The following is a 27,035-nucleotide window of genomic DNA, read 5'->3' on the forward strand; positions in this document are numbered from 1 at the left end:
TCCATCCCCACACAGCGCCTGCAGTCAGTCCCTGCCCTCGGCCCGCCGCTTGCAGCTCCCCAGGAAACCCCTGCCCATGAGGATGTGCCGCTGCTCTGCTCACGATAAAAACCCCACGGTTTTTATCCTCCTGCAGCAGCTGGAGGGGAGCTCTGCTGGGAGGGCAGGGAGGAGGCTGCCTGTGCACTGCCCCCGGCAGAGCTGCATGCCCAAGGGTGCCTGGAGGCCAGGGGTGCTTGGAGAGCATGCGGTAGGGTTTATCACCACCTGAAACCCAACAGGTTTCCCTGGGAAAAGGCAGGAGTGAAAGGCAGTGTGTGGCTCTCACCCTCACCGTGACTGTCACTGAGCTTGCATCCCAGAAGGAAAGTCGGAGCATCCCATCTTGCTTTTGCCATTCAGCATCACCAGTGGAGTGGAATATTCAACTGAGCAGCAGAAACAGCGTTCCCAGCCGGCGGGCTGAGCTCTGTCCCCTCCCTGGCGATGCTCTCTGCCCGTGTCTCTGTACACCACCCTGCCCGAAGCCCTGGGGAGTGCGGGCACCTCGCTGCGGGCGGCTGGGGAGGCTCGGGGTGCTATTGCCCTGGGCCTCGGGGACAAAGTGGGTGCCTGTGAGCCCTGCTGAGGCAGGAGAGTCACAGTGTGGTTAATAATCCTTTATTAACGACTGTGAAGTTAAATGTCCCCACGGTTCCTCCCTGAGACCTTCGGGTTCAGCTCCAGAGGCACTCTCCCAGCGGATCCCCACTGTGGGTGGGATGAGACGGAGCGTGTTCTTATTTTTTCCTGCTGTAGAAAAAACGTCCTGCCGTGCTTTGCGTTTCCTTCCTTCCTTCCCCTTCCTCCTATCCCCTTCCCCTCCTTCTCCTCCCCTGCCGTCCCCCGCGGGCCGGGCGGGGCCAGGCGGAGTCTTTCTCTCCCGGCGGGAGTCTTTCTCTCCCGGCGGGATCTCCTCGCAGGAGCTGCAGCCGGAGCCGGGTTCGGAGTGGGTGCCGGAGCCTGGCAGCGCCGCAGGTAAGGGGATGCGGGCAGGTGGGCACGGGCAGGGCACGGGCAGGGCAGGCAGAGAACAGGCAGGGCACGGGCAGAGAACAGGCAGGGCACGGGCAGGGCAGGCAGGGCACGCACAGGACAGGCAGGGCAGGTAGAGAACAGACAGGGCATGCAGGGCACAGACAGGACACAGACAGGGCATGCAGGGCACGGGCAGCTGCCGCCTCTCCCCCTCGTGTCCCCCAGCCCCGAGGGGCCGGGCAGGACGGGGCCACAGCCACGGTCCCCGGGAGGGGTCCCCGCTCCCCGGCCCCTCCGTCCCTTTCAGCTGATGGATAACTCCGTGACTCAGCACGAGGTGCGGGTGGGGGGACACGCACGAGGCTCCCCAGAAACAAGGGGGCTCCCGGCTGACCTGTCCCCACCATTTTCCCATCCCAGTGATGATTGACCGGGGAGTGACCAGCGGGACACCCACCCGGTCGTGGCTTTCCTTTATCAGTTCCTATAACAAACAGTAGCAATTAATAGGGAAGTTTTTCCCCGGGCTTTTATCCAGTGCCTTTAAAGCATGCTGTAAATCCTGCGGGTAATTGAAGGAGCCTTTACCAAAGGCTCTCGAAGGAGCCCAAGGTGAAAGCTGGACCTGGCCACAGGGGTGTCCCTGGAGAGAGCAGCAGGGGACTAGGAAGGATGGAGGGGGCTGCCCCACCACCCCTCTGCCTTTTCCTTGCAGGATGGACCTCCCTCACCTCACGAGTCCCACCGACCTCCCCAAGCACATCCTGGATATCTGGGTCATCGTGTTGATCATCCTGGCCACCATCCTCATCATGACAGTGCTGGTGCTGTGCCCGGCCACTGCCGTCATCATCTACCGAGTCCGAACACACCCCACGCGCAACGGCATCGTGTGAGCCACGGGCACTGGGGGACGGCCAGCTCGCTGGGCTGGGGGCTACAGCCATGGGACCCTGTGCCAGGCACCTTGACAGGGCACCCTGAGAGCTGGGGAGCCTGGGCAGGAGCTGGGCTGGGCCAGCACCCAGACCTGCTCCTGTACCGGGCTCTCACTGCTCATTTTGCCTACTGAGTGCTCAGGGACTGTGGGGGAAATGACAGCGTGGGCAGCAGTGGGGAGAGGTGTGACTTTGAGGACATGTCCAGCTGGAAATATCTCACTCCCATGAGGGAGGCAGGCTGGTCTCACCTTCACTGGTGACACTGTCTCCTCCCAGGCAAGCAGCAAGGAGTGGAAATGCCTGAAAAAGTTATCTCTTCTTTGGAGTCCCAGCTGTCAAGGTGGTTGGGGAAAAAAGAGTCAAAGCAAGATGGATGTGGCTTCTGGTTATGCATTTAGTGCTTGGCTAAAAGCATCAGTGACAAAGCTTGTGCTGGCTGCACAGCAGACGTGCAGCTGGCACCAGCTTCTCCTCTACCCATTATCTGCTGAAATGTAGGAAAATCCTGCAGGGCTCTTGGCTCCTCTGGGTCTTGTGGGGCAGAGGAGTGTGTGCAGTTCCTGCCAGCCCTCCTGTCTGCACTCCCCACTCCTGACAGTGAGAGCTCCCACTGTTTCCTAGCACACCAGCCTTGCTGGGGAGTCTGTGCATGCCTCACCTGGGCAGGTGAAGCAGGAGGAGCAGGTTTGTGCCCAGCCAGTGGCAAGGGATCATGTAAGCTGTTGTATTGCCCTTTGTTATGAAATAAATGGACTTTATCCTTTATGTGAGTGTGTCATGCAGCTCTGTCCACACTACAGGTGGTGTCTGGTTCTGCAGGATCTGAGATACTTTGCAGCCTCTCCAGGAACTCTCCCTGCCCTGACCTCCTGCACTGCCTTGCCTCAAGGTCCCTGGGGTTCTCCCCGGCCTTGGAGCCCAGCAGGAAGCTCACTGCCAGCCCAGCCCCATGCTGCAGGAGGGCAAACCTCAGTCTGCACAGAGTGGGTGGCAAGGATCCCTCAAGACTTTCTGACAACGGTTGTGGCTGTTTTTCTCCCACTTGGGTGACAGGCACCACTTCCTTCACACCAGCCTTGTGCTGGGTCAGTGTGGCAGGAGCCCTGGAGCTGAAACAGCGGCGTCTTGGTGACTCACAGCAAGGAAGGTCACAAACGAGCAGCATGAATCAGGAAGGATGTGGGAAACACTATGGTGATGCTGGTGGGAATTATTTAAATCCTATTTTCTGTGCTGAAAAGAGCAACCAGCCCTGCAGTGTTGGAAACTCTGTGTGGCTTGATCCACAGCAGCCAGATTTGGTTTACACTGGGTGGTGGGGCCAGAGGGGCAGGAGGTTTCCAGAGAAGCAGGACCTTGGGCAAACACCTTCCACCTTGGGAAAGGAGCCTAGCACCAGGATGCAGACCCTGGGGAGCAGAAGTGCCTGCACTGGAGCCACTGGCTGTGGTTGTGCTGGGAGGGAGCAGACACTTATTCCTTGCCCAGCCAAAAAACATATTTCTGTTTCGAGTTGTCAACTCTCTCTTCCCCTCTCGAGTTGCAGAGTTTGAGGAAAATAACCAGCGTTATTTTCCTGTTTTTCTTCCTCTCTCCCTCCCTTGCTGGCATGGTGCAGCAGCAGCTGGAGGACATTACAAATGTGCAGGGTGGGAGCAGCCCTGGCTCTGCTCTCCCCCGTGCTCCACCCAAGCACTGCTTCCCTGGGGACTATGTGGGGATGGCCAGCAGCACCAGGAATTAGATCTGAGCAGCTTTGGTATGAGAGGAATAGGGGAAAAGCCACAAACATTGGAGTGGTTTGGGAAGGAAGCCTGGTTTGGAGGAAAAGCATGGAAAACCTCTCCCCCTATCCACACAACCATACATGATTGCTGTTCCCACCCCTGCCTTCCCCTTGTCAAGAGCAGCAGAGGGAATTGAGAGATTTCCTTTCTTGGTATGAATTTACTGGGAAGTTTCAAACCCGTGGCAAACATTTCCAGGAAAGGCCTTGGAAAGATGGATTTGCTCGTAACAACAACAAACATGGAACTAAATGGCAGCAGTGGTAAAGCAGAGGGAAGCCACGACATTTTTTAAAGCATTAAAATGGTGGAGAATGAATTTAAACTGGATTTTCAACACTGTCAAGTTAGAAATTCCTCCTCCAGGATGAAGCAAGATAACCAAATCCCCCTGTGGCCCTGGCTTCAGTGTCTGAACAGTGCTGGAACTTGGAGGCAGTGTTTGCATGGAGTTTTGCCAAGGAAAAATGCCTTTCTGTTGAGAAGCGGGTCCTGCTCCGGTGACGCTGTAGCAGGCAGGGTGATGCGGGCACTGAAGTGATTCAGCATCCACTGGGATGCTTCCCTGGAGGTGCTGGCATGTGCCAGGAGCTGGCTGCTGGCCCGTGGGGGCTGCTGCTGGGAGAGGCAGATGGGGCAGTCGCAGAAGGGAGAAGGGGACACACGATGCTGGCTCTCACCTTGCTTCTGGGCAGCCTCCCTTTGCAGGGGGAAGGGGGGACAATGGACCAGGGGCATTTCTACAGGGAGCAAATCTTCCCCTGGAAAAGGAAGGGATGGCAATGCTGGAGGGGGCAGAGCACATAGCCAGGGGGCTGCAGGGGCACTTGGGAAGAGGGACCCCCACTCCAAAGGGTGCTGGGCACCGTGGCCAACAGGGAGGCTGCTGCTGAACCAAGGCAGTGTGTGGGAGCACACGGGCTGGGGCAGAGCAGTGAGGGCTGGGCAGGCTGGCAGCCTGGTGCTCAAAGAGCTGGGGCCTCTTGCCTGGCAGAGCTTGCTATGCTTTTGCTTCCGTCACACACTTAGAACAAACGTTCAGAGGTTGCCCTGGGATTGATGCCAGGCCAGGCTGCCAGAGGGAAGCTGCACTGCTGCTAGCCAGGGCAATGCTGCCTGCTGCTCCCCAAGCTCCCTGCCACGCTGCTGGCACCATCCCTGTCCCTCTGCATGAAAATACTTCTTAGTCAGCTCTGGGATAAACCCAGCAGGCAGCACTGGATGGTCCCCACCACTGCTTTCACATTTCCTCTCCTCAGCTGGGGCCCTGCAGCCTGGCACAAGGTCTCTGCAGCCCCTGCATGTGGCTCAGGGACAGCCAGGGAGGCTGGTGGCAGTGGCAGCATGGTGGCCAGGGAGCTGGAAGCGCCTGGCCTCCCGCCCCGGACTGCTGCCAAACATCTGTTGCAGGCGTGAGCTGGCTCCCGTCCGGCTCTGCTGGAAAAACAACCGAGCAGGACGGTTCGTGCGAGGGTCAGCCCGCCCTGCTCAGCTGCTTTTTGGGGTGGGGGACCCCAATCCTGCAGTGTGGAGCAGCAGAGCCTTGGTGGAACCCCTGGCCCCCTTGGCCCTCCCATGCAGCCTCCAGCATGACGTGGCACAGCAGGCTGGGAACACTGGGTGACATGCCCGGGATGCCATGGAAGGTCAGTGGCAGAGAGGGAGTCCATTGCCTGTGTCTCATTAACTCCTTCCCCATTCCCAGCCTCCACCAGGGCTGATTTGGCACTGCAACCCAAGGAGGCAGGACTTGGATAAACTGTCACTTATTTTTGTTTTGGTTTTAGGAAAACTGAGTTCAGGAGTGACTCAGACTTTCACTGCTCGTGGCAGGGATTAGGGACACGTGGAAGGGACACAACCACACTGTGCCACATACCACTATTACTAGATGTGGGTGAGAAATAGTAGGGTAAGGAACGGAGTCCTGAGCAGCTCCCCAGGCCTGTCCTAGCTCTGTTGCAGGAGGCAGCTCAAGCCCTGGTCAGGCTCTGAAGTGTGAGCTGTGTTGCGGAGCACAGCACTGGGCACACACTGGTCCTTGTTGGTGGCAGAATGCAGAGATGTGCAAGCCAGGAGTTGCAGCCCCAATGGCCTCAAACCTCCCGAGAGCCTGGGAAGCAAGTGGGGAGGGTCAAATCCTGGGTATTGGCTCCTACAGGTTTTGGCAAGGAGCCACTCACAGCCATATCTGTGAGAGTCAACCGGAGCACCCCTGTGGCTGGCCTGGTTCTTGGCATGTTGTGATGGGCTCTGTGCAGTCCCCAGGCAGTGGCTGAGCACCCTGTGAGTTTGCCTGGGCCTGGGGGAACACCCCACACTGCTTGGGGTCTAGGCAGGACAGTAGCAGTGCAGGTTTAAAGCTTTGGGAAATGCTGCCAGTGACAGAGAAACCCACAGCTCCCCTGCTCTGTGGCTTCCCTGTGTGCCTGGGAGATGGACTCAACCCCAGCCCTCCCACGCCAGCTGAGGCTGCAGCTGGAGCCTCACAACACCAGCCTTTCCCAGGACGTGGTGTTCCTTCTGGCGAAGAACACTGACTGGGAGATTGGTTCCAGCTTCCTCTTAACCCGTGGCCTCACTCCCCTTCCTTGGTGGCATCTCCAGCAGCTGGCTCAGTGACAGTATCGTGGCAGGGCTGACACTGCTTTCTAGTAAAGCTAAACTTCATGCTGGCACTCATGGTCCCCCCAGGGCTCACCCACTGCCACCCCATAGTGTCCTCCACCCCAGGCCAGCCTCACCCCAAAACCACGACTCCCCCAGCTCCCCTCCAGCCAGTTAACTCTCCCACGGAATAATTTTCTGGGGAGATTTCAGGGAATTTACACCTCACCACCGATATTTTCCTTGGAGACAGCCCAGGGTAAATATTCACATTCCTTGGCTAAGCACACAGGACCGTGGAAACTCCTGCCCCATGGGACACCCTGCAGTGCCCTGCCCTTGATCCCAGCAGGGTCACCGTGGTGCCACAGCCCCCGAGCCGCAGAGCAGCCCCTGGCAGGAGGGATCCTCCTCCAGAGCTGCCTCTAGCAGCACCTTCCTTTACCGGGCACAAAGGAGCGGAGCAGGATCAGCCTTCCCCAGCCCAGCCCGAGCAGCCATTGGGGGCACCCACCGAGCCCCAGCCCGGCCTCCCCGAGGCTGCTGCTGGGTTTGTCCCTGCTCCTCGGGTGCCAGCACCCCGCTTGGAGCGGAAATGTCACCTGGCTGGGTGACCTGCGCAGGATGGGGCACCCCGCCACCGCCACCTCCGTCCCCCCTTTCCCCCTAAACCTCTCCCCCCACCTTGCGGTTTAATCCCGGCTCGGGTAACACGTTGCATAAACCCTGGGCACATGCCGCTGCCCCGTGTCCCCCCGGGTGCCCCGGTCCCCGCCAGCCCGCGGTGCCACCCCCGGGCGGTGTCTGTCCGTGTGTCCGTCCCAGAGCCCACACGGTTAACGCGGCCCGGCCCGGCCCCCCCCGGCCATTGGCTCCCCCCTCGCAGCCCCGCAGCTATTTCCCGGCCGCCGGGCTCCGAGGTGACAGCAGCGACAGCGGCGCTTGTCCCGGCCGCTCGCCCGGGCTGCCAGGGGGTGCTGGCACCCCGCGCCCCGCGCCCCGCCATGGCGGGCTGCTCCCGCAGCAGCTGGGTTTTGCCCCTTGTCTTGGCTGGGCTCGTCCAGCTGGGGCGAAGCGAGGAGAGGGAGAAGGTAAGAGCAGGGGGACACCCCCACGGGGCGTCCAGGGGGGTTTAGGGGCTGTGTGGCACCCAGGGGACGCGCCTGTTCCCCAGGCTCTCTGCAGGACTCCTCGGGGCAGGGGAGGGGCACGGCGGCCCCAGAGTCCCCCTCCTTCCCCCTACAATCCCGGTGCCTGGATCGGGGGAGATTTGCTGAGTTGGTTCTTGCCAAGGGCCAAGAATCGCTGTCCTAGGGTTGGGGACAAAGGGGGACAGAGCCATGTGTCCCCCAAGTGACCTCCCCAGGGGCAGAGCACGGGGGCTTTTCCCTCTGCAATGTCCGGGTGGGTTTCCCCATGTCGGGAAAACGTGGAATCCACCGTGTCCCCACAGCCCAGCGGGCAGGGGCACTGTCACCCCCCAGCCAGGGTCCCCACCTTGCCACCGGGACCCCACAGTCCCAAGGAGCCTTTATTCCTCGAGTACAACCCCTGTGATTTCACCTCTTGCCAGCTCCCGAAATAGCCCCTCGGTGGCACTGGGCTGGGCCTGGGCACCCCGGTGGGGACAGGAGGTGGGCTCCTCTGGTTAACCCCTGTGGCCCTGGATGCAGGGGCTGCTGCAGCTCGACCCTTCCCAGCCCGTTCCCCATCCCACCCGGAGCCCCCTGTCCTGCCCCTGTCCCCCAGGGCTTCCAGGGGCGGTGGGTCCTGCTCACTTGCCCACAGCCTCGGGATTCTGGAGCTGGCCTCCCCCGTGCCCGGCTGTTTTGCAGCCACTCGCCTTGTTCGGTGAACATTCCCCCAGCTGCAGCCAGCCCCCTGTGCATCCGCACGCCCCAGCCAGCCTGTGCCACCACCGCGGCCTTGGCACGCCGGAGCGCAGCCGCTGCCAGCGGCGCTCAGGGCAGGGGACACAACGCTGGCAGCGCTCCCCGCAGCAGGGCTGGCCCCTCTGCCCTGCTGCCCGTGCCGTGGGGAGCAGGGGGCTCGCAGCCCCCAGCCTGCTGATGGGATGCTCCTCGCCCCACAGGTGGACTGCTACCCCTCGGTGAATGACACCATCTACAGCTATGGGGCCCTGACCATCGATGGGGATGAGTACATCCCCTTTGAGAGGTACAAGGGGAAGACAGTGCTCTTCGTCAACGTAGCCACATACTGAGGCCTGACCCTGCAGTATGTTGGTAAGGGTCCTGTGGGGCACGGGCACCTCGGGATCAGGGCAGGGCCCAGGAGTGCGGCCCCATGGTCTGTTCTGCTTTGGGGAGCTGGGGAAAGGGTTAATGCCTGCTCCCCAGGGGCCGGCCTGACTGGAATGGTCCCGGATGGTAAGTGCAGGTGTAGAGGTGTGACCAGTCCTCTGCTAACCTGCTTCTGGCTCTCCTTGAATGCAGAACTGAATGCACTACAAGATGAGCTGAGAAATGAGGGGCTCGTGGTCCTTGGTTTCCCCTCCAACCAATTTGGGAAGCAGGAACCCGGCCAGAACTCAGAGATCCTCCCTGCCCTTAAGTGAGTACTGTGGGACACCTCTCCCCCAGCAGTGGGAGCAGAGGCTGCAGCTGCTGCTGGCTCTGGACCCAAACAAGGGTTTTGGGGTTCAGCCACCACCCCTGTGCAAGCAGCCAGAGCTGTCCATTGCACAACATCCTGTTTCCCTGCCTCTCCTAGGTACGTCAGGCCAGGAGGTGGCTTTGTTCCCAACTTCCAGCTATTCCAGAAAGGGGATGTGAACGGGGCCAAGGAGCAGAAGATCTTCACCTTCCTGAAGGTGGGTGCTATGGCAAGAGGAGATAAGGGGGACAGACCCAGTTTGCTTTTTGGAGGGGCATGGCAGTGATGCATTGGCTCCTCATTGCAGAACGCCTGTCCCCCGGTGGCGGAGGACTTTGGGAACCCCAACAGGCTCTTCTGGGAGCCTCTGCGGAACCATGACATCAAGTGGAACTTCGAGAAGTTCCTGGTGAGCCCCGAGGGTGTGCCCATCATGCGCTGGTACCATCGCACCAACATTGCTGTCGTGAAGAAAAACATCGTGAGCTACCTGAGGCGGCGGCAGCAGAACCATGATGAACAGCAGGACCAGTAGGGCCTCAGGCTGCTGGCACGAGGGCCAGCACCCCCCTCAGCTGCTTCCCATTCCATTCCTTCCCCAGATGTTCCCCAGCAGCAGGAATCACACCCTGTTCCCTCCATTGCTCCCGTCTCTGGCACCCTGCAGTCAGGATGCTGGGCTGAGTATCTCATGGCAGAGACCTCAGTGATGGCAGTACTTGCAAAATCCCTGTGTCCCACCTCCACCCCTGGTGGTGACATCTCCTGGCCTCCAGCCTGCCCTCTTCTCTTCACCATCCCGGGCAGTGGGAGGATGCAGGGGCTGGCTGTCCCTGGAGGAGACCACATCTCCATGAAGGCTTGGCCCGAAAGCCCCCGGCTGGGGCGGGCCTGGCCTGACCGTGCCGAGCACGGAGCAGCTCTTCAGTGCATTCAGGCTGCCCGTGGTCCTGGCACACAGATGTGCTGCTCTCTTGGTCGGGGCTGGCCGGCCCCTCACCGCCCACCACAGAAACACCAAATAAAGGCTCTGCAAATGTGCAGCACCACGTGTTGGCCGGGGTAGGGGAGGCAGAGTGGGGCGCACAGTGACCTGCCCGGGGGTAGCAGCGCCTGACTGGAGAAACTTAATTTTTTCCACAGTAATTGCAGACATGGACTTATCATCACAACCCTGAATTTGAGGACAGGATGGGGAATGAGTGCAGAGCACAGGTGGGCAAAAGGGGTGGGAGGCAGGACCGGGGACAACCCCCAGTGAGGAGCATACTGGCATCCTGTACCTCCTGCTGTCACAGCTGTGACAGCCACGCTTAGAGAAACTGGGCTGTGTTTGTTTTTTCCCCTCCAGACCTATTTTGTGGAGCAAGATTTGCTGTGTGCAGCGTCAAAGACTGTCCCCAAGGCCACTGCTGCATGGAAAGGCAGAGGGGGCAACAGGGTCTTCCTTGCCCTGGCAGAGGTGGGGGGCAGAAGGGAGGGTGAGAGGCTGAGCTCAGCACACAGAGGGAGATGGGAGCATGCACTTGGGGCAACAGATCCTGTGGTGCCCAAGGAAGGGCTGGGGTCCCCTTGCACTCAGTCTGTCTCCAAGCACACGGGGACCAACAGCCCCGGTATCCCTCCCTCTCCCCTCCCCATGCAGAGGCTGCCCCACAGGAAGTAGCTTTCAGGACAAAACCAGAGAGACTCAGCCACACTTCAGTCCTTAAATAAATACAAAGACACCAATCACCCTCAGGCTGGGCCACAGCTGCGGCCAGCACCTGCCTGTGAGTGTGGGGTCTCCCACCACCGGGAGAGTCCCCACTGTTATCCACTCCTCCAGGGGCTCTGCATTGGGGAAGCTCCTGGGAAACACTGGCTCCTCTTCCCTGAAGACCTGGCTCGGGTCTACAGCGCTGCCAGGCCAGGCCTGGCTCCTCGTGGGATAGGGGATGGCCACAGGGGACTGACCCCATGCTGGCTGTCACCACGATGGCACCTTCAGTCCCTCCTTCATGATATCCTTGGGGGAAGGCGCTGCTGAGCCCCCCACGTGCAGCACATGTCCTTGCACAGGCATTGGCGGCCGGAGGAAGCTCCTGGACACACACACACGGGCACACACACACACCCTACTCCTCTTGCACTGGTGTCGGAGCGTGGCCGGTCCTTGGCGTTAGGGCAATCCGGGACCTGCCTGTTCTGAGACACAAGAGAAGGGTGGCACAGGGTGAGCACACTTCTTCATTCTCACACGAGCCCCACAGGAGGAATGCCAGCCGTGGCATGGCTGGTATTCCTGAGCACCAAATGCCATAACTCCATGAGCTGTTTGGACTCAGCCTGACTTTATGCGCCATGGGCATGCTGGCAGGGATGCAGCAGGGACCAACCCCACGGCAATACCATCCCCTCAGCTGATGAGAGGTGGGGGCTAAGGGAAAATGGCCACTGCCTGGAAAGTTGTGCCCCCATCCCTCCCCCATGTGTTTAGCCATGTGCCCAAAAGTCTCAGGGTGAAGGATGGGCACCCCTGTCAGGGAGGGTCTGAGCCTTACCCAAGTCCTTGGGGACTGGTTTCACCCCGGCCACTGGTTGGGCATTCTGGCTGCGAGCCATGGCACAGGGCGGGCGCCAGGGGTACTCAGGCTGTGGGAGGAGATGGAACAGAGACAGGGAATTACCTGGCATGTGAATCATGAGGCTACATTCTGATAGACTGACAGTGTGTGAAGAGGAGAAGGAGCAGGAGGAAAGGGGCTGAGCAGTCACATGCCACCAAGACCCTGCTTGGCTCCCTGCTCTGGGACTCAGTGGCCCTGGAGGGCAGGGAGCCCCAGACCTGCCCACATGTCACCCTCTGCTCCCCCTCCTGCTGGCACAGGTGGAGTCTCACCGGGGGGAAATGGTGGAAGTTCTGTCCTTGCGTGTGCTCGGCTGGCATGGCTGGCGGGTACCGGATCTGCTGCCACTCCTCGTAGCCGTGGTACACAGGGTGAGCCACGGGGGGACTGTACTGGTACTGGTACATGGGGCAGGCTGGGCCCAGCGGCCCCGGCCCTGGCTCGGCATGCAGCCTCTCTCCAGAAGCCTGCAAAGAGCCAGGACAGATGCTGGGGAGATCCCAAGGACAGCCCACCACCACCCATTGCCTGCAGCCCCCAGCCCCTCTGCCCAAGGAGGGTTTCCTCCCATCCCTACCTGTTTGTGCTGTTTCAGCAGCTTCTTCAGCTTCTCCTTTTCCTCCTTCTCCCTCTGGCAGTCATCTTTGGAGGCTCGCAGCTGGAGGAAGAGGGATTAGTACAAAGCCCACCCTGCCACCTCCCATCTTCATGAGTTAGAGTTGCTGAGGGAATGTCTGCACCAGTCTCCCTCCATTAGACCCCCAGGAGAGGTGTAGAATGAAAGAAGTTTCTCTGGCAGTGACAAGCATCAGAAAAAACACCCCTCTGGGCTTCCTGTTCTCCTTCAGCCCCTACTCTTAGTTATGTACAGGGACTGTGACACTGGAGGCAAGCATTTCTGAGACACATGGGGTTGACATGGGGCTCCCAGAGTGCTGCTAGTAGCACCCAGTGCTGCGCACCTGGTTGCTGGAGAGGACCAACTGCTTCTGCAGCTTTTCCAGCTGCTGCTTCAGCTCTTCCTTCTCTTCATTCATCCTCTCCCTGTCACTCCGTTCCCGCTGGAAATCTTCCTCGAAAATTTTCACCTGGCAGGAAGGAACAATGTGGATGCACCTGGCTGAGAGCAGACACCTCCCCTAAGCAAGCCCATCACTGACTCCACCAGTCATGCCAAGCCCCAGGCATGTGGGCTGGCCCCACTGCCCATGGCTGTGGTCCTTCCAGATGAATGCCTGGAGGATGCTGAGCTGGGTCCCCAACCTCCACCACGCCAGCCCTGAACCTGCCCATCTGCTGCTGGCACACAGGGCTCTTTGCTGTGGAAATTGAGGACATGTATTTCCTTGTCCATCCCCAGTGGCTCTGTGTTCTGCCCTACCTGCTGCTTGAGCAGCTCATTCTGGGTCAGCAGCTCCTGCTGTGGCAGCTTCCCTGCTGGCTCCATGGCAAAGATGGGTGGTGGAGAGGCTTGGACGTTCAGGGCCTCTTCTAGTGCCTAGAGAGGAAGAGGAGGGAGTAGGGTCAGAGCAAGTTCAGTGCCCAAGGTGCCACTGGAGGACCCCTGGCATGTGCCCAGAATGGGAAGTGGGTGTAATGGCACAGGCAAGAGGGACAACAGACCCTGCTTGAACCCCCGTTCCTTGGAGCCAGAGGGATGTGGTGGGCCTCACACAAGTGGTGGGCCTGACACAAGTCTCTGCTTGAGCAAGAGTAGGTTATCAGGGTCAGTTTTGGATTTGAGAGAGGTGAAGAGACTGGAGAACATTAAAGACATTTTGCAGTGAGGGGTTGTGCCCTGGTCCCCACCTTGTTCAGCCTCTGGATCTCCTTTTCCTGGTATTCCCGCTGCCTGGTGACTGGAGCCAGCTGCTCCTGCAGGAACCGCATCCTCTGCTGCAGGTCCCTCACCTCCATGGCCAGCCTCTCCTTCTCTGCCTGCAGGACCCAGGGTGGGGGGAGATCAGCCAGGGTAGGGCAACAGGGCTGGCAGCTCCCTGTCACCCTTCCCAAGGGACTTGCCTCCTCTGTTTCGATCCGTGACTTGGCCAGGAGCAGCTTGCGGTCAAAATCCCGTTGCTTTTGCTCCCGCTCCGACTCCAGCTCGGTCACTGCCCTGCGGGCCTCAGCCAGCTCCTGGTGTAGGTCCGTGACCTGCCAGGAGGGAGGGGGGACGTTGGCCTGGAAGGACCCACACTGGGGGAAAGGAGGCACGGGCAGCCCCCAGACCTCCCTACAGTGTTTCCCCTGAGTCCCCACAGCAGGAATGTGCCCCCCAAGCATCCCAGCCTTGAGCACCCAGCCCTACCTTCTGCTCGTACTTCTGCTTCATGGAGCGGAAATGTTGATCCCATTGTTTATTCACCTCCAGCAGCTGCAGGGAGAGAGGGATGGCTGAACAGGAGCCCAAATCCTGCTACGAACCAGCTGTGGTGGTCCCCAGCAGACTCCTGTCATGAAAGCACTTTGGAGACCAGCTGGATGGAGATCCCAGCTCCCGCAGTGCTTCCCTGCAGCTCTGAAGCCCTGCTCCAGTCTCTCGGTGCCATCCCAGCCCTGTGCCCACTCTGCCCACTCCCCGCCTCCTTAGTGGTGCCTCCCTCCCAGCCTGGTCCTCACCTCCCTGCGCTGGTGCTCCAGGATCTTCACCTTCTTTTCCTTGGCCTCCAGCTCTTCTCTGCCCGGCGCCTTCTCCACCATGGCCCCGCTCTGCTGGACGCGCACGGGGGGGACCCTCAGGGCTTTTGTGGAGGCTGTGCCCAAGGCCGGCTAAACTCGAGCCAGTTCCCCTCCCACTGCCTCCCCCATCCCCTTGAGACCCTGAGAAGTCCTGCTGGTCATACTGGGGGCTCAATTAAAATGAGGCCATCTTTGCTGATGTGTCAGCGGGCTCCCTGCCTCCTTCCCAGCCCTCTCCAAGGAGATGCTGCCTCCTCACCTGCTGCTGCTGCTCGGCAGCTTCCCTCTTCCCACTGTCCTGGCTGCTCAGTGTCACCATCCTCCGGAGCTCCTGGTTCTCACACCTGTCGGCAGGAAGAGATGGGTCAGCAGGAAGAAGCTTCCAGGACAACCCTGTCTCCATCCACATAGCCCATCCTCACCTGAGCTTCTCCAGAGCCTGGTTTCTCTGCTCCAGGTCATGCTCCAGCTTGGTGCGCAGCTCCTTGTTCTCACTGTGCAGCGTCTCACACAAGGTCTGGAGGGTGAACACTGGCAGTGTGAGGACCATGGCCAGCCCTGGGCCACCCACACCTCCCACCAAGCCACGCTAAGGAGGTGGGTGTCCACCTCAGGGTAGGCATGAGGGGTTTGGAGGGAAAAAACACATGGAGGAAAATCTCCATGAAGTGCCAGGCCAGCCCTCGCTCACCTGCAGGAACGATGTTCTCTGCTCATTCTTGTGCACCTTGGAGGCCAAGCGCTTGAGCTCGGAGGCCATGTAGCCCATGCGCACAAAGACCTGGTCCTTGCTGGCCTCCTTGGCACAGCCACTCAGCGTGTTCTCCAGCTGCTGCAGCTGGGGCAGCAGGTTGGCATCCTCGTTTAGTGGCTGCTCCAAGTCCTGGGAATGGGGAGGGGATCAAGTGTGGTCAGAGCAGTTAAAGGAGCATTGTAAAGTCCCTCTCAGGGCAGATCAACTTCATGTCCCATCCAGGGCTGTGCTGGGGACCTTGATCAGCACCAAGACACTCTGCAGCACCTCTCAGTATACTGAAAAACTGTGTCAGCTTGGTAAAGGTCTGATTCCCAGCTGCTGGATATGGCACACAGAGTCCCTGGGTAGAGGAGGATATAGCAGCAGCTCATGGATTCCCTGTGCCCCCTGGCAGTCTGAGCAGAACACACTCTCAAATTGCTGACAGCAATGGAGGCATCTCCACCCTTGGTCTCCTCCACCTGAGCTCTTCCCATCTGCACCAAGACTAAAAATCCCAGTTCCTGAGACTGTCCTCTCTACGTACATCCTGCTCTGTGCTGGAATGGATAGTGGTCTTACCCCAATTCCCATGTTCTCCTTCCACCTGTCCTCCTTCTGTGCTCCCTGCTGCCGTGGCACACCAGGCACCAGGAACCTGAGCCCTTTGGCAGGTGACAGCCAAGTGGGTGATGCACCGATTTAAACAGCAGCCGGGAAAGCCCAGGTCAGGGCACACCCACCAGTGTCAGGGTGTACCCTGCCCATGGGGAGTGTCCCCAGGAGGTTTATGCTCCTCTGGTGTGGTTAGTTAACTCCATAGCCTAGGAGGTGCCACTGGCACAACAGCTGGCACACGTGGCACTGCTGGGAGGAGCTGGGGATGTGCTGGCACACCTATGCCTGCTCCACTCCCAGCCCCACTGACTCACCTGCTGCATGTGGGGATGCCCCAGATTGCACCACAGGGCAGCCCAGTGTGGCCCCAGCACCCTGACCCCAGAGTTTACAGCCCCAAACCTGCTGTGGGAGGGCGTGTGTGGGGCACAGCCAGCTCCTCCCACCCATGTCTGCTGGCAAGGGAGGCAGTGAGGATCCAAGCTGGGAGAATCCGGCTGTGAGCACAGGACTTGGACTCGGCTCAGGCACCAGCAGCTGGTGGCCAAGCAGATCCCATTCTGTTCTCCATCACCTCATAGCCACACCTCAGGAGTGTCCAGTAAGACCTGACCCCTCCAAGAGTCTCTCTGGGCAATGAGAACAGGATGTACAATGAGAGCATGTCCTCTTACTGGTGTCAGCTGATGTTCATTCCCCTTGGGCTCACTGTCCTTTCTCCCCTTCATTCCAGTACACAAAAAACCAGAGCAGGACAAGATGGTGCAATGATAGTCAGGAGGGCATTCAGGTGACAGCAAATGGAGCACACAGAGGTGCTTTGGCTAGGGCAGACCCTGTCAGCAATGACAGGCCTTAAAGGCCTGGTCCTCCCACCCAGTGTGGGCACCAGCTGAACTTCAGACCATCGCTGACAGCTACCTGGGTTGTCACAGCTCTTCCTGCCACTGTTGTGTGGCATCTGCAGATATTGGCATCCCCATCTGGCTGGGGCTGCTTCACAGGCCCCTCACCCAGGCCCAGCCAGGCCAGTTGTGTTTGGGGGAGGACTCTTGCCCAGTTTATCCCTCCACTGTGCTTTGCCCAAGGGCTTCCTTGACATGGGTCATCCAGCCCTGTTAGTGCCTGCCTAGGCACAGAATTGAAGCCCTGCACACCCCCAAACCCCTGACACTGACCCAACTCCCCACCTGCCAACACCAAATCCTGCAGGCACCAGGGCCACTCACCGCTCTCCTGCCCTCCTGGGGAAACCCCTGCGCTTCGATGGCAACAATCTCAAACTCTGAGGAGGATCCCTGCAAGGGGAGGCAGCCAGGTCAGAGATCCCCAGGGAATGGCAGCCCAAGATGCCCATCACACAAAGAGAGGGACCACCAGGAGTACAGCAGGGGAGCTGACCCCTCCTTTCAGGTTCATCCCTGTTTCTAGAGGCTAAAGGCTTCCTCCTTTTGCTTTAATTAGATGGACAGCGCCTCCCTCTCCAGCCATGCCAGCAGCAGCTTCCACACTGAGCAGACTTACACTGGGAGGTGATTTCCGTGCTTCCACGTCCGTCTGGGCACTGCCCGGGGCTGCCCGTGCAAAGCTGGGATCAGGGCCGACAGCTGCAGAGAGGGGAGAGGATGCAGCCATGAGCCTTTTGGAGAGCAGGGCCTCTCTCCACCTGGCACAGGGATGCAGACAGCAGAGCCCTGCAAGGTCAGGCACCGATGGATGATTTCTACCCCACTTATGGGGATGGGATAGAAACCTCCTTTTAGAAGGGAGGATGGAAGTGGTTTGATACACTGCAGAGATGACATAGCTTTCCAACAGCAGGGGACCTTCATTAAAATCTCTTGCACAGCCTTCCCTTCCCTCAAGCTCAGAATTCTGAGCCATCATGTGATTCCTCCCCCATGAGCCTCCCATCTCCTACCTCCGGTTTCCACCAAGTCCTCCAAGGAAGATGATCCAATCAGCATTTTATTGTCCTTCACAAGGTCCTCTGCCTTCTGTCGCAGCTTGGATGCCTCGACCTGAGACTCCTCCAGAAGCTCTCCTGTTGTGGGCAACAGAAGGATACTCAGCCTCCTTCCCCCAGGGCCTGTCCTGCAGTAGCCCCATCCACCAGCACCAAAAACCCCATCTGGCTGGAAGCAGTACCCAGAATAGTTCTTCTTCACCTGGAAACAACTATTCTGGGATAAATCCAATGGCAAAGCTGGATCAGTGGCTCACTGGTTTCAGAGATCCTCATGCTGACACATAGAGGACTGGTTATAAGAGGCAGAAGGCACCACTGTGGCTCTCAGAGGTCTCCTCTGCTTCCAAGAAGAGACAAATTTAAGCCTTGGTGGTGGACTTACAGGTCCAACCTCTCCACTTTGGGGTCTGCCATGAACAATGCAATCCTCCCCCAGTGAGGGGGGGCTGCTGTCACACCAGTGAGTCCCTGTCCCAGGTAAGAGCATGGTGACACAACAGGAATCACGAGGCAGGTGGAAATTCGGCTGCAGAAGCAGGAGTCAAAGGAGGAAGCTGGCTCACGAGACAGAAAGCAAAACTGGGGGTGGGAGCGGGGGAAGGCTGACAAGGAGAAGAAGGAGGGTGGCACAACTCAGCTGGAACATTTCAACACTGGCATGTTCCTGCTGCTGCAGGGAGCACTCAACATCAGGTTCCTTGAGAAACAGCTGGGAAAAGCTGGGAAAAGCCCCTGGCCCAACAGTGCTTGCAGGAGGTTGGGATTTTTATCAAAAGCAGAACTGATCCTAGCACCCATGAACTCCAAGGAACTGTTCTTGCTTCAGCACTTGTCTTTCCAGCTATTTATTCCAACATGAAACACTCCAAAAGTTCAGCAAAATTCTCGTTCCCTCTGCATCACCATGTGAAAAAGCTCAGACATCCTGCTCAACCCTCCAGGACAGGGAGAGCTTTGCTGCTGCCCCAGTGCCAAGACCCCCAGCTTCTACCATCACCCTTCCTCAACCAAGCAAGCAAGCCCTGGCTTTGTGGGCACAGGCTGGGCTACCCCAAAGGCAAATCTCATCCCCCTGGCACACAGCAGTTACCGATAGACTTGATCCCTTGCATCTTCTCCTTCAGCCGGGCGTTCTCCTCCACCAGCCGCTCCAAGGCCGTGGATCCATTCTCCTCTGAGCCCCCACCAGGGTCATAGATATGATAAGGTCCTCTCCCTTCCATGCCTGCTGTTCAGTCACCTACCTCCCAGCCAGGCATCCCTGCAAGGCAACGGAGCACGGTGTCACCTTTTTCTAGCTCCAGATGGTGCCACAGTCCCCGGGTCCCAATCGTATGGGGGTCTAGGGTGCTGTGCTGGTGCCTCACTGCTTGCCAGCCAGCCAACAAGTGACCCAGGTGAAGGCACTTCCCCCTCCAAGCCTGCTTGTCGGGGTGACTCACGGCCATGAGAACTGTCACACGAGCAGGCATCACCAGCAGCCCCACTTGGGGCTGGCTCTCACCCATGCAGGGCACTGGAGTCACACAGAAGGCTGCAACCCTTGGTTTGCTGCATGCCAGGAGAGATGGAGATGCAGCTCAGGAGCATTCACCCACACCAGAGCAAACCTGGGCACTGTCACCAGGGCATCCTGCTCAACATGTGGTATTTCTGTGCACAAAGGCTTGTCAGGGCCTGTCTGGGGAGGGGCAGTGTCTGCAACTCCAAAAGCCTTAACCAGCAGCTGAGGGGAAGTTTGGGCAGTATTGAGGGATGACCCCCAGAAACCAGGCAGGGATCTGCTCTGTCCTCCTGCTCAGCCAGAAAAACTGGCTTCCTGAATTGGGCACAGGAAACATCTGGGCATGTGCCTGGCTGGGAGCAAAGCCCAAGGAGACAAAACACCCACAAGCACTATGCTAATTGCTTTTCCAATCCCTTGCAGTTGTGGGTGGCCTAAGGCCTCCCCCTTGCTGAAGTCTGCCCTGGGGACAGCTGGGCAGGATCCTGGTTCCAGGTCTCACCCATCTCCTGGGGGGATAAAGCAGCAGCTGTGAATCACAGCACAGCTTATCAGAACTATGCCATATGATGCCATCTTGCTAGGACATGGAGCAGAGCAGCAGCTGAGAAGGTCTTGGTGCCAGCTGAAGCTGGGATGCTGCCTGGGGGCTCAACAGGAGCACCCCAAAATGCTCTTCTCTCAGCCAAGACAGCTGGTGAGGAGGAGAGGGCTGAGAGGCAGCATTCAGAAAGGGGAAGGGGGTAGTCTGTACCCGAAACTGTCTCAACCTCAGGCTAATGCTCATGTCATGAGTGATCCAGGCTGATCTCCAGTTTGAATGACCTGCCTGCCAGGGAGCGGCAGGGACTTTCCAGATGACAACTGTCACCTGGCAGCATCCACAACTGGAACAGCTCCTTAATTAATGCCAGCCTCAGTGACCGGGAATTAGGCCTGGCCTCAGCAGCACTCTGCTTCTGGAAGATGCACTGGTGCCTTTTATCATTCTCCTGCTCCATGGGTGCTGCCAAGCCCTCCATTGCTCTGTCCCCTTTATGGGGAGCCAGTGACCCCATTCCAAGCAGCTGGAAGTGCCACTGGGAGCTGCCCAGCTGTGGTGGTGTGGGGTGAGCTGAGCAGAGGCCATTCCTGGAGCCCAGAGCAGCTGATAGGAAGTTGTGGAAGAACCAGGGCCATTTCTGAGCTGCGGGTCCCAGGGATGGCAGCACTGTCACAGCCTTAAACAGAGGGCAGGTTTGGATTAGGTATTAGGGAGAGATTCTTTACTGTGAGGAGGTGAGGCACCAGAACAGGCTGCCCAGAGCAGCTGTGGACGCCCCATCCCTAGAAGTGATCAAGGCCAGGTTGGATGAGCCCAGTGGGATGCTCGTGGCTGGGAAATGCCATCACCTGTGTCCACTCTACCTGCCTGGCCAGCCTGGCAGAGGATGGGCATGGTGTCACAGGCTGGCTGGGGACCTGAGCCTGCTTCTCACTGCTCTCTAGTCACCACAGGCTGCTCCAGACCTGGGGCTCTGGGAGGAGCTGGGTACCAGTCCCACCCTGCAGACCATCTTGTGGGGCATCTGCATCCTCCACTGGGACGAGCCCAGGTGTGTGTCAGGGGAGGTAGAGAGAGGAGGAAGAAGAGGGAAGAGCTGCCCTCTCAAGGGCACCATCTCCCCATGTGGCTTGGAAGCAACATGAAATACCAGTCCTCATTCTCTTAATGCCAGACCCCAAACCTAGAGGTTTTCTGCCTTGTCCCTAGCACATGGGAGGTACCTGTCCCCTATGCACCCCTGCAGGAATCCCTCAGAGTCCAACTGCACCGACCACTCTGCCAAAGAGCAGAGCTCACTCAGTGATCCCATATTCTCCCAGCTGGATGGAGCCACTGCAAGCCTCTGATATTCTCTGTTCTCAAGATTCTATCAAGAACTTTTCCACTCAAGGTCTGTACCCAACCAGGGAGATTGTAGCAAAGGGACCACAGGAGCTGTTTTCAAACAACAGCTGGGGAGAGGAACTGGACTATCTCCAGCTGACTGAAGCCAGACCAGCCACAAATTCACCAGCAAACAATAGCCTGCAAGAGGGAGGGGTTTCCACAACATTCCAGGCCATCAGCAGGAACAGGGTGGGCTTTCTTGGAGCGGAGGCACAGTCCAACTTCTGCAAGGAGCTGCTGAAACAGAGAGGTCACCCTGGGGACCAGAGAGCAAGTCACTGATCCCAGTCTTGGTTTGTTGTGGTTTTTTCTTTAAGAGTTCTGACAGGTGAGATTTACAGTAAAAAATCTCATTTCAATAAAAACACAAGTGGAGGAGAGAGGGACATACACCAGCACCTAACACAAAGAAACATGATACGCAAAGAAAACATGACTACCACAAACTCCAGCAGAAACCACCAAACCACCAGAAAACACTTCCCTCTTTGCCAGTCAACAGTTCCTAAGGTGATGTGACAATATTTCACAGCCCTGAGGCTTGAGGGCCAGGCTTAGACCGTTTCTGCTCGGCTGCAGCTCACTGGCTCCATGCCCAGCTGTCATCAGAGACTGCCAGATGGGCACCTGTGGGTGTTGCTGGTTCCATGCAGGACACCAAGACCTTTAGGTAGCAAATTTTCATGGCAACTCAGCAAAAGTAGAGAATGAGAGTGTGAGTGGGCATGGGAGACTCATGGGCAAAGATGAAAGCAGAGTGGTGTTTAAATAGCTGTGCTGTGGCTTGGGAGTGAGCTGGAGCTGTCACTGCTGTCACCCAGAACAACACGCACCACTGCCACAGCCATCACTGTACCAGCCATGCAGAAGTGGCAGAAAGATGTGATTCCTACTTTAAAATTACTGAACACTGAAGATACTAAGGCTTAGGATGTGAAGCCTGTGCAGGAGGGGGCTGGCATTGCTGGGGGTTTGCTTTGGGCAGTGACTCCAGGGTGGGGAGCAGCATCCCTGAGCTGCAGGCTTGGCAGCCCTTCAATTCCCATCCTGTGATGGGAACCCCCTAAGGAGAAGGGGTTTTTCCTTACTCCAGTGCACAACACTCACAGGAAGCCTCCTCCGCACCAGGATCACAGGAGGTGAAAGCAAATCCCTGCAGGCTGCCAGCATAATTTTCCCATGACTGGGGCTGCTGGGTCCCCAGCATGCCTCCTCAGAGGGAAAGCAAAAACCACTCAGACACCATGGAATGATTTTTTCTGTTTGTTTGTTTGATCATTTTACTGGAAAACACTGTAGCCCCCAGACTGGTTTTCTTCTACACATAGCTCCAGCAGCTTCCCAGACAAGGGAAAGCCATTCCTGGGCTGCTGCACTGGTCTCATTTGCAGGAAAGCAAAAGTAAAGTTTGCTTTAGGAGGCAGCAATAATGAGACTTTTTGGCACCGCAGTTCACTGGTCTGGGAGTAATAAGAGAAGAGGAAAGCAGGCATTGCAAGGCTCAGGTCTCAAAGGGAAAGGTCTGAACCTCCCCTTGCAGTGTGCTCCTTTCCAGCCAGTTTAGCCACAAAGAGAGGGCGGGAAAGGCAGGAGCCCAACCCAAAATACAGCAGGCATTAAAGACATCCCCTAGCCAGAAATCCCACTCTTGTCTCAAAAACCCACCTTCTAAAGAGGCTTCATAAAACAACCTGCTTCTGATGAGGCTGCTCACAAAGAAAATAAAGCATTTCCCTGGGTCTGCCAGGTTTACAAACACAGCTAACCACACACAGCTGCAGAGCTCCTCAGGATTCCCTCAAGCTTCAATGCAGGCAGGACATACAGCCAGGCACGGTGGTGGTGCTCTCCTGGCAGCATGGGGTGGGGGGGATTTATGCAAGACTGTCTTCTGCTGCAAAGACATCTGGCTCATCCTTCCTGCTCCACTTCTCCCTGCAGAGCTCAGCAGCATCATGGCTGCTTGTCACAGCACTCCAAAGCAGAACAAGGCACAGCCACCCTTTTCCTTGTAGCCTTCTCCTTGCTTCCAAGCTACTCCTGTCCAGCTTGGTGTGCTACAGCCAGCAACAACCAAGCTGACAGGTGATAGCAGATAGTGACACAACAAAGCTACACCAGCAAAGTGCCACCCAAAGTGTAAGAACTGCTTCTTTAAAACAAAATCTGCAATGCCACAAGAGTAGATGGTTTGGTTTCCTCCACCCACGAGAGTTTTGTACCAGCTGCTGGCAAGCAACAACCCACCGCCCTGTGCTAAATAGGTCTGCCTGGCATAGGTCAGGCTGAAAGGGCGTCGTGGGATTTCTTGCAGAACCAGGAACGATGCCAAAGGCAGCAAAAAGCCTCTTCTGTTTTCTTCTTGCTTACTTCACCTCACCACAGAAACAGCTCTCAAGGACGTGCCTGGTTGGAGCCTTGCTGTCTCCAGAATTCACCCCAGTGCCCAAAGTCCAGTCTGCGGAATGCTTCAGCTGACAGCACTCCTCATGAAATGTGCACTCCAAAAGCGCTTGTGGCAGCAGAACAGCTCCCATTCCCCCAGAAGGGAATAACCCACCCAAGTGATGGGAATAACCAGCTCAAAGGAAAAAGCTGCATTTGACTTCTTGATAGAGGGGGCAACCTGTGTGCCAGGCTCACAGGAACAGGATGGCCAGACCTCTGAAAGGATGCAGACCCCCATGAGTCCCATCTGAAGCTACTCTCACCCAAAAGCAGCAGTGACAGGCAGCATCTTTTCTGTTTTTCTCTGCCCTGCTGAGGGTCTTGAATGGAATTGAGGGAGCAGAATGAAATTGAGGGGGTGGAAAGGGGGAGACAAGCTGTGCCTCCCTCCCAAAAGAGGAGGATGCTGCCAGACCTACTCCAGCTGGTCGAACCTCTGGATCAATATCCGATGCGGACACACACGGTTGGACCAGAGGGAAAAAGTCAAAGGGAAAAAAACCCAGCACGGACAGGAGGGTCCTTGGGGCCGCGGCCGCCGCAGCCCCCCGAAGGGGACCCTCGAAGCGGCCGTGCCCGGGGGCGATCGCAAACCGGGGAGCAGCTGCGGGCCGGGGAAACGCCGGGGTTGTGCAAGGCGGGGCGAGGGAGGAGCGGGGCCGCCCCGGGGCACCGGCAGCGCCCGGGGACCCCCACCCGCACCCCGCCGAGCCTCCTGCTCTCCCCGCGGGCAGCGCCGGCAGCACGGACACCCCGCCTGTGCCCCGCGGGGGGCGGCGGCGGCCCCCGCCCCGGCCGGGAGAGGGGAAACTGAGGCACGGCACGATTACCGCCACAGCCCGCGACACCGGGCGGCTCCGGGAAAAATCCCCGGGGCACGGCGCGGCCCCGGCCCCCTCCAGGGTCTCACCCCGACCACCCGAGAAGCGGCCAGATACGGGCAACGCGCAGCCCCGATCCCGGCAGTTCCCTCCGGGCCGAGCCCCTTCGCTGGGGCGGCGCGACCCCGGTGCCCGGGAAGACCCCGGTGCCCCGGGCAGGGCTGCTGTCCGCGAGGGCGGCGGGGCCCCGCAGCGCTCCGAGCTCACCTGCCGTGCGCCCCGCGGCGGGGCCGCCGCCCGGGTGGCGATCGGGGCCGGGCTCGGGGTCGGGCTCGGGGTCGGGGGTCTCGGTCCGGGTCCCTCCGCTCCGCCGCCAGCACCGGGCTGGTCCCGCCCCCGGGAAATTCCCAGCCTGACGGACAGGCGGCGCAGCCAATGGGCGCGCGGCGGGGGCTATAAAGCGGAGGGCGGGGAGCGGGTGGGGAAGGTGCGCGTCATGGCGGGTCGCTGTCTCTGTGTCCTTCGGGGTCCCCGGGGCCACACGGGGGTCCCGCCCGGCTTAGTGGGGCTTTGCTCAGCCGGCCTGTGCCTTCTTCCTGCGGGAGGCTGCGCTCGTAGGGCAGCGGCGAGGCCGAGCCCTGCAGCGGCTCTCACGGCTTGTGCAGACACAAAATGGCGGGGCCGAGGGGCTCCTCGTGTACCCCTCAGTGGCTGAGGGGAGGCTGTGCTGAGCCGCTCTGGTCGCCTCGGCCCCGGCAAGGAGGAGGGTGATGCTGCCGGCTGGCCGAGGCTGGCGTTCCTCTGAGGCACAGAGAATTCCCCACCGAGCCTCTGAAGTTAATGTTAAATGAGGGAATTCCATCCTCTAACCGGAGCATGCATTCCAAGGATCCTTTATCTCTGTGCTGCTGCTGGAATTGTGCCGTGGTGAAGCACCCAAATCAGCCAGACGGGCACCAAGCACAGCGAATATCTTGGTTCACTCTGCTGTTTAGGACTTCTGTTCGTTTTGCCACAAGGAGAAGGTGGTGGGTTTTTATTAAATGTACGTGTAAATAAAAGCAATGAACCAGGAGTGAAGAAATCCCACTGTAAGCAGCTGTGCTGCTCTTCGCCTGTACTCCAGATGTGTCCTCATTTTAGGTGACCTGGTGCTGGGTTCATCAAGGTCCTTCAGTGGAGATTGAGCTGTTTCCATCTGCCCCAGTACTGGCTTCTTACTCAGCTGCATTCACACAGCTCCACCACTTCTTGGGAATTTGATGTTTTGGGTCGTAAAAATTAGAACCCCAGAAATTTCTTTTCCTGACTGCCCTTCACTGGCAGCAGAACGTCACCCTGGCAGCCTGGCTGGGTTACGGGAGCTCAGCCCTGATGGGACCCTGATGTGCTCTTTGTGCTCGTGTCTGAAGTCTCAGCTGGAGATGAGAGAGCAGGACCCCACACATGCCCAACATCTTCTCTTTTGTTCCCTGAAAGTCGTGCTTTACCCCCTTGAAAGGCCCAGTGCTGTTCTGTAACCCCTCAGAAAACCTGTCTTCAAAGCTAAATGCAGTCCCACCAAAACAGAAAACACCTTGTTTATAAATTAATGCCTCAGCCTGCATGAAATAACAAAACCCTGCTTATTTCTTCTAGGAGAAAAAGGGTTTTGCAGCACCCCAAAAGCTGCCTGCCTTCCCCTCACTCCACTGCGGGAACTCTCACACCAAAAAAATCATCGTACTACTCACCAGGCTGGGTCCTGGAGGGGCTGGGGGGAGGGAGAGCCCTTCAGAGCAGGAGCTCTGTGCCTGCAATCCCCAAATGCAGGAAGGCTGGCCCAGCTGAGCTTACTTTTAGGCATGGAGAAGGGGAATTCCCCATGATGGAGGTCCCAGACAGCCTGTGTGTGGTTTTGATAGGGAGCCAGGCACCACTTAAAGGGCTCTCCTGTGCTGTTCCTCCCAGGGGCCCTTCGTGTCAGGTATTAGTCAGCAAAAAGGTGGGGGGGAGCTGTCGTAGAGGCTGTGATTCACTTTTAGACAACTGGAGAGCCTTGTTACATCATTTTCCTTGCCTGGTTTCTGGGCAGCTTCACTGGGATTACAAATGTACTTTTCCTCAGAGAAACTGCTGCATCTGGCAAGAGGCATTATTGTTCCATGTGTATTTCCACCTCATCCTTCTCCCTATCTGGAGTCACAACAGAATGCATCTTCCTGGGAGAGCAGGGAAGAGCTGGGTCTGTTGATGGAGGTGCACAGGTGATGGTTTTCCTGGGTTACAGAGAATCCCTGGAAACCATCCACCAGGAGAACTGCGGTCAGAACCAAGGCTGGAGCCAGCTGGTGCTGGAATAAACAACAAAGCTTTAAATGTTTCTATTTTATAGAGGCTGATTCCAGCTCCCCAGCTCCTTGCCAGCAGGTACAGTTGTACCTGACAGGGCGTTTGGTCTACACTTGCCAGGTGTGAAGAGGGCCCGGCTTTAGTCCATCTGGTTTGGGTGGCAGGAGTGTGAGTATGGGGCAGGAGGGTGAGGAGCTGTGGGTCTGGGGTCTGCTTGTGCCTGGGAACCTGTGGCTGGCACTCAGTGCCTCTCCACCTCTCTAGACAACTTCTCTTTATGTTTTTGCCATCTTTATGAGGTTGCCATCTCAGGCTGGCCCAAACGCCAGCATGAATTTCACTATGAAAATGAAAGGCTTTTGGTCCTGCTGGTCCTTCTTCATTCCTTTGGTCCCACCATGCTCCCAGGGGAGAAAACT

General features: G+C 58.2%; 3 protein-coding genes across 16 annotated transcripts; 2 read left to right on the plus strand and 1 right to left on the minus strand.

Annotated features, from left to right (window-relative positions):
- The first annotated feature begins 894 nt into the window (after positions 1-894).
- SMIM3 (small integral membrane protein 3) lies at positions 895-2,723 on the plus strand. The gene is made up of 2 exons (XM_021552218.3): positions 895-1,017; positions 1,733-2,723. Exon 2 carries the CDS (start codon positions 1,734-1,736, stop codon positions 1,911-1,913), a length of 180 nt encoding a protein of 59 aa, XP_021407893.1. The 5' UTR covers positions 895-1,017; position 1,733; the 3' UTR covers positions 1,914-2,723.
- Positions 2,724-7,254: 4,531 nt separating this feature from the next.
- On the plus strand, positions 7,255-10,011 carry GPX3 (glutathione peroxidase 3). Its single transcript, XM_021552106.3, has 5 exons — positions 7,255-7,443; positions 8,445-8,598; positions 8,809-8,926; positions 9,086-9,185; positions 9,276-10,011. The coding sequence occupies exons 1-5, from the start codon at positions 7,357-7,359 to the stop codon at positions 9,501-9,503; spliced, it is 687 nt and encodes a 228-aa protein (XP_021407781.2). The 5' UTR covers positions 7,255-7,356; the 3' UTR covers positions 9,504-10,011.
- Positions 10,012-10,663: 652 nt separating this feature from the next.
- TNIP1 (TNFAIP3 interacting protein 1) lies at positions 10,664-26,156 on the minus strand. Of its 14 annotated transcripts, none has more exons than XM_085591405.1 (18): positions 26,019-26,156; positions 18,670-18,840; positions 17,532-17,654; positions 17,135-17,217; positions 16,840-16,908; positions 14,948-15,139; positions 14,679-14,773; positions 14,516-14,600; positions 14,197-14,289; positions 13,886-13,951; positions 13,596-13,731; positions 13,387-13,511; positions 12,959-13,075; positions 12,540-12,665; positions 12,155-12,235; positions 11,850-12,044; positions 11,512-11,602; positions 10,664-11,150 (listed from the first exon to the last, which is right to left on the minus strand). In XM_085591405.1, the coding sequence occupies exons 2-18, from the start codon at positions 18,800-18,802 to the stop codon at positions 11,086-11,088; spliced, it is 1,875 nt and encodes a 624-aa protein (XP_085447531.1). In that variant the 5' UTR covers positions 18,803-18,840; positions 26,019-26,156; the 3' UTR covers positions 10,664-11,085. The 14 variants fall into 14 exon arrangements, with proteins under 14 accessions (XP_085447531.1, XP_085447533.1, XP_085447535.1 ...); XM_085591407.1 differs by lacking the exon at positions 26,019-26,156 and adding an exon at positions 24,553-24,692 and having other exon boundaries at positions 14,197-14,286; positions 14,519-14,600; XM_085591409.1 differs by lacking the exon at positions 26,019-26,156 and adding an exon at positions 24,553-24,692 and having other exon boundaries at positions 10,664-11,155; positions 13,387-13,515; positions 13,600-13,731; positions 14,197-14,286.
- Positions 26,157-27,035: the final 879 nt, after the last annotated feature.

Source organism: Lonchura striata, chromosome 13 (genome assembly GCF_050655825.1).
Source record: "Lonchura striata isolate lonStrDom1 chromosome 13, ASM5065582v1, whole genome shotgun sequence".
NCBI classification, from domain to species: domain Eukaryota; kingdom Metazoa; phylum Chordata; class Aves; order Passeriformes; family Estrildidae; genus Lonchura; species Lonchura striata.

Bases quoted from the DNA above. Each gene is read 5' to 3' on its own strand.
- SMIM3 (XM_021552218.3), top strand. From the start codon at position 1,734: ATGGACCTCCCTCACCTCACGAGTCCCACCGACCTCCCCAAGCACATC.
- TNIP1 (XM_085591405.1), bottom strand. From the start codon at position 18,802: ATGGAAGGGAGAGGACCTTATCATATCTATGACCCTGGTGGGGGCTCA. The intron at 16,909-17,134 runs GTAAGTCTGCTC...CTCCCCTTGCAG, and splicing joins CACGGAAATCACCTCCCAGT to GGATCCTCCTCAGAGTTTGA. The intron at 13,512-13,595 runs GTCCCTTGGGAA...TCCTGCAGGCAG, and splicing joins GATCGAAACAGAGGAGGCAA to AGAAGGAGAGGCTGGCCATG.